Source organism: Ursus maritimus, unplaced genomic scaffold, assembly GCF_017311325.1.
Source record: "Ursus maritimus isolate PB19 unplaced genomic scaffold, ASM1731132v1 scaffold_1, whole genome shotgun sequence".
NCBI lineage: Eukaryota > Metazoa > Chordata > Mammalia > Carnivora > Ursidae > Ursus > Ursus maritimus.
Genome location: NW_024423343.1, coordinates 67,607,205 through 67,619,338, shown reverse-complemented (window position 1 = coordinate 67,619,338; position 12,134 = coordinate 67,607,205). Strand labels below are relative to the sequence as shown.

The following is a 12,134-nucleotide window of genomic DNA, read 5'->3' as shown; positions in this document are numbered from 1 at the left end:
CAAGAGTATGTAGCTTGGCCCCTTCCCTCCTAGGTAAATAAAGAATAGCTTAATAGTATTATTATTAATTATAGCAGGAGTCCTTTCCATCCCCAAATACACATATAATCTCACTGCATTTGGTAAACACTCAGAATGCTATCACCACAGCCACATTGAGTTGTTTCAGTACTTGTACCTCTTACATAATGAAAATACCTGCAATAATTCTGTATCTGCTTAGCAAGATTGTATCCACACAATTTAAGTGTCAAAAATCCAGGATTTGTTAACAAAATTTTACTCAGAAAGCAATGTTACCTTTAATGAACCTTTGTTTTTCTAATGGGGAAACTGTATTTTCTCTCAGGTGACATAAAAGTAAATTCTGAATAAATGCTAGTGTTCTGTGCTTATCTCAAAAAAATCTTTTAATAGCATTGTCCCATTCTTACTAATATTTTTGAAATATACTTGTATCTAAATGATTTTGCATTTTTATTAATTTTGGGGTTTTGACATGATATGAAATTAATTATTGACTATTTTGATTAATTAAGAAATGTTCATTTGAGGAGATTCCCTCCTTTAACTAAATTTTTGGACTTTGTCTATCATAAAATAAAATTGTTCCCTATATAATCTTAAAAATAGTTTAGGTTTAACAATATTCAAGTGATTTTTGAACAATGACATTTATCATTAAGTTATTTGAATTCTTTGTCTTAAGTGATGTCTACTAGGATGGAAAATTTAATTTTGGATATAATGTTTTTGGAAAAATTTATGGAAATGTTAATCTAGAAATTTTATTTGTATACTGTTTTCCACAGGATCTAATGTGATTCTCTTGTTGCTTAAGCCAGGGTTATTATAGTTGGGATTAGGAAAGCTGGCAATATAGAAGGAGACAGGAAGATAATGAGATAGGACAAGAAAATTTTATTCTGTCTTCTTGTTCCTTTGAGCCACTGAGGGGTGAGCAGTATGAAGGGGAAAGGGAACTAGCAAGTATGAGTGTCTGCTATGTAATAGGTCTCATATTTAATATTTTATATCTATTCTATTCTCATATAATCTTTGTAGAGTGTCTTAAATTCATTGAGGTTTTTAATATCTACATTTATTAATTTTGTTCTAAAACCAAACATGAGGTGGTTTCTGGATTGGAGGCTGATTCTTTCTACTTATAGCAATAACCACATTAGTTCTCCATGCCCCCTTCCTCCCCTTTAAGGTGATGTGATGAGAACCAGATGTTTATATGCACAGGAGGGGAGCCCTAAAGTTATGAATCTGGGAGTTTATATAGGAATTTCTCTACAGCTGCCTTTCCCGCTCCTGAGAGAGAGAGAGAGAGAGAGAGAGAGAGAGAGAGGGAGAAGTCTTATCTACCTTATATAATCAAATCTCAAGGTGGAAGAGAAGACATTCCCTAATTTAAACCCTTTGGAATATAAACCAGTAGGTATGGGGATTTATTATTTTTTGCAATGTAAAGACATAAATCTGGAAGATAAATGTCTACATCTCTTTGAAAGTCTCTTTTAGTCAATCTTGAACTTCCAAAGCTTGTCCTTTAATCCAGAATCCAGTTTTCTTTGCTTTAGAAGTCTCTAACCATGCAGAAACAGGAAATATTTTCTCTGTGGTTTCATAGCCATAAATTGTGGCCTTTTCATTACTGTTGCTTTGAAATTTGTGGTCATACCCCTTTTTCCATTCTTAAGTTTTTTAGTGTGTTTAGTAGTCAATGCATTATTATGTCTGTTATCTATATATTTTACTTAAAAATATCATCTCTATTTATGCAAAAGATTTATATACTCAAAAATTTATTGAGCATTAAGAAGTATCAAGCACTGTTCTAGGTACTTTTGGGATACATTAGTGTCAAAAAACTTTGGAGGGAAACTAGAAAGTAAACACTAAATATAATAAGTTAATTACATGGTATGTAAGTGCTATAGAAAAAATAAAAATAGAAGAGTCTGAGAAGTATAAAGGGTCAGAAAGGGTAGGGTGTAATAATAAGTAGGTGTTTAGTGTAGGCTTCATCGAGAAGGTGAAATATGAGCAAAGTCTTGAAAGAAGTGAGGAATTTATCCAAGTAGGAAGAATATTTCAGGCAGTGAAAAAGACAGAGGCAAGTTCCCGGGGTGGCAGTGAGAACAGCAAGGAGTCCAGTGTGGCTGAAGTGAAGTGGGGTGAGGAGGAGATAGCAGGAGATCAGAGACCTAATAGAAGTGGGGTGTGCAGATCACAGAAGTCCTTCGAAAGCCCTAGAAAAATCTTGTCCTTTTCTCTAAGTAAAATAGGGTAACATTAGAAGGATAAATGTATGACATGATCTAATCTGAATTTTAAGAGGAGTACACTGGCTATTGTGTTTGGTGCAGACCATGAGGCTAAAGGTAGACTCATGAAGGCCTGTCAGGAGACTGTTGCAGTCACCCAGGTTGGGTATGATGTGGCCCTGACCAGGGTGGTGAAGTAAAATGATAAGTGGACAAATTCTGGATATATTTTGCAGGTTGCTCCAATAGGTTTCCTATTGGATTGGTTGTAGGCTTAAGAAAAAAAGAGGAGTCTACAATGACTCCAAGATATTTGTTCTGAGCAAGTAGAAAATTGTTTTGTCATCAACTGAGATGGACAAGATTGTGGGGGAGCACAATCTTATAAGACGGAGTTGGAATGGAGAAGACTAGGAGTTTAGTTGTTTTTTTTAAAATTTTATTTATTTATTTGACACAGAGAGAGACAGCCAGCAAGAGAGGGACCACAAGCAGAGGGAGTGGGAGAGGAAGAAGCAGGCTCCCAGCAGGGAGCCTGATGTGGGGCTCGATCCCAGGACCCTGGGATCATGCCCTGAGCTGAAGGCAGATGCTTAACAACTGAGCCACCCAGGCGCCCCAGGAGTTTAGTCTTGTACGTGTTGATCTTCAGCTGTATTTTAGACATGCAGTGGAGGTGTCAGGTGAGTGCTTGGATATGCCAGTTTGGAGTCTGGGTAAGAGGTTTGAGATGGAGACACAAAATTGGTGGCCTTAGGACAGATGTAAGTTTTGTGGGACCTGAAACTTATGCATTTTTGAGGGTTCTCTAGGGGAAAAAAATCAACATTTAAATATAAATTAGGTACAAAGGTGGATATTTATTTAGAATGAGAAAAATATCAACAAATATTTATTTGGAAAGTGATAAATAGCATAAAATTGTAACATTTGGAGAAATAGCATACTTTAAAAAATGAACTGACATAGCTCTATAATAATTTTCCCTCTAAATTTTGACCCCTAATGTCAAGGATTTTTAAATATCGTTTTCTGTTGAGGATATGGAAAACTAACTCTAACCTTATCATTATTCACTAATTTTTTTTTTTTACTAATGTAGTCTAGAAAGGTTTCTTTCAACCTCACAACTTATTTATAATTTCACAAAAATTTTTGGAGTTGTCTTAAAATTTAAGAAAACTTCTGTCAAGCTTCTTGTGTATATAACCTGTAAGATTTAGAAAAATTTCCTGAAGGTGAACTCCAGTTTTATACAATTGAAATTTTGCTTCTTTTCTACTACCCACATACTTCCAATGTGAGGCAGATTGTGATGCTCTGCATGTTGTGATACTTCAGCCCCGAACCTTGGTGTCACAATGTCAGGTGAATTTAGCACAGTGAGTATTCCTGGAAGCTATTCCAATTCCAGGATAGCTAACAGTAACTTACTCATATATGGACGTGCCTGCAAATCACGTAACTATAGTCCATTAAATCCAAGCTAAATGTATCTACACCTCTGTTTCCTCTTAGTTTCTCAACATGTCCACAGACACTCAAGTGCCTCCCATCATGAAGGTATTTTACATTAATAAATTTTTACAAAATATATAACCATAAGAACATGGTGTTTGTCCTCTCCCCCTGAAATGTAATCTACTATGAGCTATGAGTCTTGATTTTTTTTTTAATTAAAAGACTTTATTTTTTAGAGCTGTTTTAGGTTTGCAGAGATAGCGCAGAAAGTACAGAAAGTTCCCATGTACCCCTCTCCTCCCTGCACACAGTTTCCCCTATTACTAACATTTTTATTAGTGAAATACGTTTGTTACAATTGATGAACCAGTATTAGAAGATAATTTTTAACTGCATTTCATAGTTTACATTAGGGTTCACTCTTTGGTTTTTTTTTATATTTCTATGGGTTTTGACAAATGTGTAATATTACATATCCACCATTGCAGTATCATACAAGATAGTGTCACTTCTCTAAAAATGCCCTGTGCTTTACTTAAACATCCTTACCACCTATCCCTGAACCCCTGGAAACATTTGGTAGTTTTACTGTCTCTATAGCTTCACCTTTTCCAGAATTTCATATAGTTGGAATCCTGCAGCACATAGGTTTTTCACTGACTTCTTCAATTAGCAATATGAATTTAAGGTTTCTCCATGTCTTTTCATAGTCAATAGCTCATTTCTTTTTTATTGTTTAATAATACGCCGTTGTATGGTCATACCACACTTTGTTTATTCATTTACAGGACATCTTAGTTGTTTCCCATTTTTTGACAATTATTAATAAAGCTGCAATAAACATTCGTATGCAGGTTTTTATGTGGACATTAGCTTTCAACTCATTGGGACAAATACCTAATGAGTGAATTCAGTATTTAATTAAAATCTAAACACAGGTCTTACACCTTTCACAAAAATTAACTCAAAATGGATCATAGACCTAAATGTAAAACAGGAACTTGTGCAACTTACAGAAAATAACACAGGAGAAAATCTAGGTGACTTTGAGTCTGATGATGACTTTTAAGATACAACATCAAAAACACAATTGATGACAGAAAAATTGATAAATTGAACTTCTTTAAAATTAGAAAATATACTCTATGAAAGACTGTTACAAGAATGAAAAGACAAGCTAAAGAGAAAATTCTTGCTAAAGACATATCCAATAAAGGACTTATATCCAAAATATACAAAGAACCCTTAAAACTGAACAATAAGGAAGCAAAAATCCGATTACAAAACAGGAAAAAATCTGAACAGACACCCCACCAAAGAAGAAATACAGATAGTAAATAAGCATATAAAAAGATGCTCAATATTGTGTGTCATTAGGGAATTGCAAATTAAAAGTGAGATATCACTACACACCCATTAGAATAGCTAAAATCCAAAACACTAACAACATCAAATGTTGGCAAGATTATGGAGCAACAGGAACTTTCATTCATTGCTGGTTGGAATGCAAATGGTACAGCCACTTTGGAAGACAGTCTGGCAGTTTCTCATATAGGTAAACATAAGCTTACCATGTGATCCAGCAATTCAATCATAGTTATTTACCCAAGTGAGTTTTGATATTTTAACCAGCCTTACAAGATTCTGCCTCAGGAAACTTTCAGTTTGATCTTCCGTGCATTTAATGTCCTCAAGACATCAGTTAGCTGTGTGTCTTGGCATCCTTTTATCTGATTATGCTTGGATGTGGTTTCAGATGGTTTATTTTAGCCTTGACTTGGCAACTTTTTAGGATGTTACTTTTGGCACATGCCCATCAAATCTACATTTCATAAACAAAGACAATATTCACTATCCCAGCCAGGCCCTCTGGACTTGGACCTAAGGTGCCTGGTGCCCCTTATCTTTGTCCATCTGGAGAATGGTTATCTTAATCAGTGGTTATTAGAAACCTTTGCAATCTTAAGATTTAGTTCAAGTACCACCCTCTGTAAAGCCTTTATTTTCAAGTCTAAGAAATATTCATTGCCTAAACTTCCTCAGTTTTACTCATTTTCTCATTCACTAAAGTTGCTTTTCTGAAGGTAACAGATAAACACTAATTTACAACTGTAATGGCTAATTTTTAGTCTGAATCTTGTTTGACTCCTTTGTAGCATATGAATTGTAACTGTCCCCTTCTTGAAGCTCTCCCTCTTTGGTTTCTTTAATTTTTTAAAATTTGAAATGAAACATATGTACTAAAAGTTACAGAAAGCTTATGTATAAATTTTAAATATTATTGAAGCAAAAACTTGTATCAAGAAACAGAACATTTCTAACACGCCAGAAGCTCCTCATGTGCCTCTGCCCAGTCACAGCTCCTATTCACCTTTATGCCAGAAATAACACGTTTTCTGACTGTTGTATTGATCTTTTCCTGTGTATGCATCTCTGAACAATGTATTTTAGTTTTCCTATTTTTAAAGCCTTATAAAAGAAATTCTATAATATATATATATTTTTTGCTGGATTTGTGTTTATGAGATTCATGTATGTTGTTATGCGTATCTATGATTTGTTCATTATTGTTGTATATATCCCATTGTGTGAGTATCTCCTACTTTATACATTCTGTTAATGGATTTTTGGATTGTTTCCAGCCCTTTGTCTTTATAAGCAGTGCAGCTGTAGAGATTCTTAAACATGTCTCTTATATTTTTAAACATCTTCATGCAGTTCTCTAAGGTCAAAGGAAATTGCTGGGTTATAAAGTATGCATATTTTCAATTTCAATAAAGAATGTTATACTGTTTCAAAGTAGTTTTGTATAATACTACTGGTACTATATGAGAAACTGGTCTGCACCACACCAAGACATAGAATTGTCAACCATTTCAATTTTTGCCAAGATGGTGGGAGTATAGAGATATCTCTTTATGGTTTGAATTTCCATCCCTGAGAACTAGTGGAGTTGAGCACCTTTTCCCACATTTATTAGCAATTTGTATTTTCCTTTTTATTAAGTGCCTATTTAAGTTTTTTGTCTATGTTCCCATTGGGTTTTCATCTTTTTCTTAGGATTTGTAGGATTTCTTTTTATATCTTTCTTATTAGTCCTTTATCAGTTATATGTGTTAGAAATATACTTTTATGCCTCGTGGCCCTCCCAACTCTTATAATGAAGAGAAGTTCCTGACTTAAATGTAATGTAACTTATTAATCATTTCTTTTATGATTAGTGTTCTTTAAGGAATTGTTCCCTAACTTGGCATTAAGAAGACAGTGTGCAGACACAATAGAGGTAAAGAGCGGGTGTCTAATCTCCCACATTTAATTGAAAGTCTGTGACTTCCTTCTTCTTTTAACTTTTAAGCATTTAATTTTTTTCTGACTCTTAAATGCTAGTGTCACACAAGGATCCATCTGAGTTCTCTTTCTTGCTGCACACATTCCCTCTGATTAACAACCTTCAACATATTAGAAAGTAACAATGTAATGATTATCTAAGTAATTTGAAATTAGGAAAATTTAAGATACCAAATTTGTGAATTATTTTAAGTATACAACTTTGTGGTATATCTTGATATTTCATAAGGTAAATTCTCCCTCCTTAAACTTCATCAGGATGTTATTGGTTATTTCTCTTGTGGTTTTTCCTTATAAATTTTAGATTATTTGTTCTAGTTATGTTGAAACAATAATGTCAGAAATTTGTGATTGTATTGAATGCATAGATTAACGTATGTCTGTTTTGGGGTTCATGTCTTCTCTTCATTTATTCTGATATGTTTGTTCAGGGAAGGGATACCCAGGGCAATATATCACACTTGTGAGTTCCACTTTTTACATAAGTCGGGGGGAGGGGGCAAAGACCTGCTGATTTATAAAAATAAAATAATATCTTGTTTATGTTTGTATTCTTGATACCTAGCACAATACCACTCGATAAAATGTTTGTTATTTCGGTAAACATTTGTTAGGCATCTACTGTTTGCCAGGCAGTGTGTCAGATGCTAAAGATACAAATTGACTAACATTAAGTCCTTCTCAGAGAAGATTTATAAGAAGAAAACTACTTTTAGGTAAATAAATACAATCAAGAGTTACTAAGTATTTAGAGGGTCCTTAAGGAAGAAAGTGGTCAACTGTATTTAGAGTGAGCGTGTATAGAAAATTTTATAGGTGGCATAATCCTTGAACTGAGAGTTGAAAGGTGAGTAGGTATTCATCAGATAGGAGAGACATAGACATTACCTATAGTTGGAAGAAGAAGAATAGTATTCAGTACAAACAGAGACTTGAGAACATCTGGACAAGGGATGAAGGGGCTCACACTGGCTTATAGTATTTGAGGCAGAGTGTATTTAGAAGCCTGGCCAGAGATATAGGCAGATGTCGGATATTATTTGGCCTTAAAGAGCACTAAAAACTTTATTGTATAGGCAACAGAGAATAATCAATGAGTTTAAAGCAGGGAAGTAATGTAATCAGACTTGCATTTTTTTGGGAAAAAAAAAAAGCCGTCAGCAATTCAGGATGGATAAAAGGTGGGACAAGAGTGTAGCTAGGAAAGAAAAAAAAAAAAGCAGGAAAAAGAATGTTCTAATAGTCCTGGTAGAAAATGATCAGAGTCTAACTAAGATAGTAGCACTAGGGATACTGAAGAGGGAATGGATTCTAGAGATATAAAGGAGGACCTGGTGATAAATTAGATGGACTTTGAGATGATTGGATAGATGGCACACTTATTAAGATAGATGATAGATGGCTGATACTTGGGAGACAGAGAAAAGAATGAGTCCATGGACATGTTGAGTTTGACATATCTGTGGGAAGGATATGCAAGTAATATGTTTAATAGGTGGATGGATACATAAGCCTGCAGTCCAGGAGAGCAATTTGGCATCAAATATTAGGTCCCAGAGCCTGTAATAAATATGTATCCGCTGATCAAAAGGTCAAAGATAGAGCCTGCGGATCTCCAACCTTGAGTGGGTAAATAGAAGAAGAACTGGCAAAGGAAACTAATATGAGCAAAACAAAGGAGAAGAAGGAGGAGTACCAAAAGAAAGTGGTCATAGAGAAGGGAGTGGTCAAGTATCAAGTGCCACAGATAGAAATAATAGAACCAAAAAAATTCCATGGGATTTGGCATTACTGTGGACATTGGTGAAATCTGTTTTATGAGACAGTGATTGTTCCACATACTTAAATGTGAAGGGAAGGGAAATGGTGAGATAACACATTGAGGGAGGGAGAAAATAGAATAAATTTTCTTAATGAGAAGAGTAAAATTATAAACTTTGAGGAGTAGACACAGAGAGATTAAGACAATAAATTAATGGTGATTATAAGATATATAACCAAACAATTAGTATTGTAAATGTTTGTGATAGATCTGTGGTATATTTCAATAGGTCTAAGTGCCAAAACACATGCCAAGTCGCAAGCTTTACATACCATAAACATTAAAAAATGGTTTGCTAGATTGAATTGAATTGAGTTCCATTGATAAGTAAATCATCATCTTCTGTGCTTTGGAATAATTCAGAGTTTAATTTATGCATTTGCTTCTGATGAAGGTCATCGGACACTATTTATTGGAGTTCATGTGCCCCTGGGAGGAAGAAAAAGCCATCGACGTCACAGGCATCGTGGTCATAAACACAGAAAGAGAGAGAGAGAAAGAGATTCGGGATTAGAGGATGGGAGGGAGTCACCTTCCTTTGGTAAGAATCTTTCTTGTTGTTTTTTATTAAATTTACAATGGTAATAACATTATACTTGCTTAAATCCATAATTAGCAGTCATACCTCATACTAATAAAATTGTTCATACTTTACGAGAGACATCGGTTGGTCAGATGGGGAGAAGTGAGAGAGAAAAACCTTGATCTTTATTTTTCTTGGGTTGGGCTTTGTAAAGGTAAGAATTGGCTTAGATTTGTGATTGAGGAAATACACATAAGTTGTAAAACTTAGTTGTATAAACTCTCTCTCTCTTTTTTTTTTTTTTTTAAGATTCTATTTATTTATTTGACAGAGACAGTGAGAGAGGGAACACAAGCAAGGGGAGTGGGAAAGGGAGAAACAGGCTTCTCGCCAAGCAGGGAGCCTGATGCAGGGCTGGATCCCAGGACCCTGGGATCATGACCTGAGTCGAAGGCAGATGCTTAACAGCTGAGCCACCCAGGAACCCCAGTTGTATAAACTCTTGATAATACATACAAATAATAGTCTTTGCTCTACGTAGTTAAAAACCCTGGGGAGGGGGCGCCTGGGTGGCTCAGTCGTTAAGCGTCTTCCTTCGGCTCAGGACGTGATCCTGGAGTTCTGGGATCCAGCCCCACATTAGACTTTTCCACTGGGAGCCTGCTTCTTCCTCTCCCACTCCCCCTGCTGTGTTCCCTCTNNNTTTCCCTGGCTGTCTCTCTCTCTCTGTCAAATAAATAAAATAAAATCTTAAAAAAACCAAACAAACCCGGGGCGGGGGGAATGCCTATATTAAGTTCCCATATACTATTGCTGATACTGGCCAAATTTCCCTCTTAGAACATGGACATTCTACTAATTTAAATGTTCTTCATCTGGAAATAGATAAAGAATATCAAAATATAGTGATATGGTAGTTGTTAACAATTTCTAAGTGCTATGAGAGCCTGTGTGCATGATATAACCAAGAACCTGGCTTTGCATTTCTTGACATTCCCATCTCCTATGACCTTCTCCTTCACTGCACCTAGCTCACCCACTCATCTGGAATTACTCTGCCTCTGAGGTCATCAGTACATTCACTTTGCTTTCTGACCATGCATCTCTCCTGCTTGCCTGCCTGTGCAAATGCTTGACATCTCCACTTTTTTTTCTGTCCATGCTATCGTCTTTCTTTATTTTCTTATCCTATTCTGATTTCGTAGCCTATAATTTTAGTAATACTTTTGCTAATATTCTAAATAGCATAGGTTCCCTGTTTTAATTTTATTCATACCTTCACTCCCACTTAACCGTACTCATGTTGGGATCCCTCTGTGTTCCTGCTTTCTCAATGTGGCCCCAATGAGCACGCTGTGCTGGATGTAATCATTCAACAGGGCAGATTGTAACTATTTAAGTTCATGATGTAATTGACCTTCAACAGCGCCTATTCAGTTCTATTGCATTTCTTTTATTTTTAAACTAACTTTTTTTCAAACCTTTTCATCATTCTCCACCATCTCTTTTTTCACTATCATTTAGCAGATGCTTTCTACTTTGGAGGGAAAGTATGTCATCAGAATGAACTCATTCAGCTTCTGTCCTATTAAACATACCTATGTGCCTACATCTGCAACTTTCTCTTGATGCAATAAGGGAGTTTTCTTTTCAATTATGTTTATTTCCTGTTCCTTCCCACCTGGAAATGCACACAATTTATAATCTAGTTGACCTTTTCCTCTCAACTGGATTATTCTCACTATCTCTTAAACATGATTGAGTCTCTTGTCATTTTGAACAGTCCCTGACCTCTCGCAAACCCACAGTACCCCTTTAGTCATCCCCTTGTATTCAGATATGAAGTTAGTGGCATATCAAGTTTGAGGTATCAATTTTACTCTTAATATTCTATATATATTGCGTTATTCAATATCTGTTTTCAGTAAGTGTTACAGAGAAGTCTTTTGTGTTTTTTTTTCTTCGTTTTTTAAGGTTGTATCTTTTAAGCCTGAATGCTTATATAGACGTTTTTCTGGGTCCCTTTAATTAAGAGAATTGCTAAGACAGACCTACTGGTGGGTGTATTAAAAAGCCTTTCTAATGTGCATACACTGATATTTTTCCGCTTACAACACATTTTTCTATTTTATGATTCTTTGTGAATATTAATTATCTGAATGTTGGGTTAGTGATATCTTTTCTTTGTCTTTTTCCTTTACAGTTTAAAGTTAGTTTCTCATATTATCCATTTGATTCTCCGCAATATCAGTTTTGCATTTTGCTATTTCTCTTTTTGGTTTTGATTTTTGTGGTTGCATTTTTAGTTTTCTGTAAGTTCTTTCTTATCTAATACTATTCCCATTATATTTCTTTTTTTTTTTAATTTTGTTTATTTATTTGAGAGAGAGAGCGAGAGCGAGCGAGAGAGATTGAGAGAATGAGTGGGGGTGGGGGCAGAGGGAGAAGCCGACTCCCCGCTGAGCATGAGCGCATTGTGGGACTTGATCCCAGGGCCCTGGGATCATGACCTGAGTTGAAGGCAGATGCTTAACTGACTGAGCCACCCAGGCGCCCCTTTCTTTATATTTCTTCCTGTCCTTTCCTAATTAGTTTTTCTTGTTCTGCTTGATAGAGTCTCTGTTTTAATAGTCTATTGATGATTTCCAGCTATTTCTGGACATTTTCTTTCATTCCTGAAGTAGATAATTATCAGAGGTGTGAT

The 12,134-nt window shown here is 35.4% G+C and overlaps 1 protein-coding gene across 2 annotated transcripts in view; it reads left to right on the top strand.

Moving 5' to 3' along the window:
- SLC4A10 (solute carrier family 4 member 10) overlaps positions 1–12,134 on the top strand; it is a 214,739-nt gene that overhangs the window by 50,097 nt on the left and 152,508 nt on the right. For both annotated transcript variants that reach the window (XM_040644562.1, XM_040644559.1), the window contains exon 3: positions 9,302–9,448. In XM_040644562.1, the coding sequence (XP_040500496.1) occupies positions 9,302–9,448 (147 nt within the window). The remainder of the gene's footprint in view (positions 1–9,301; positions 9,449–12,134) is intronic.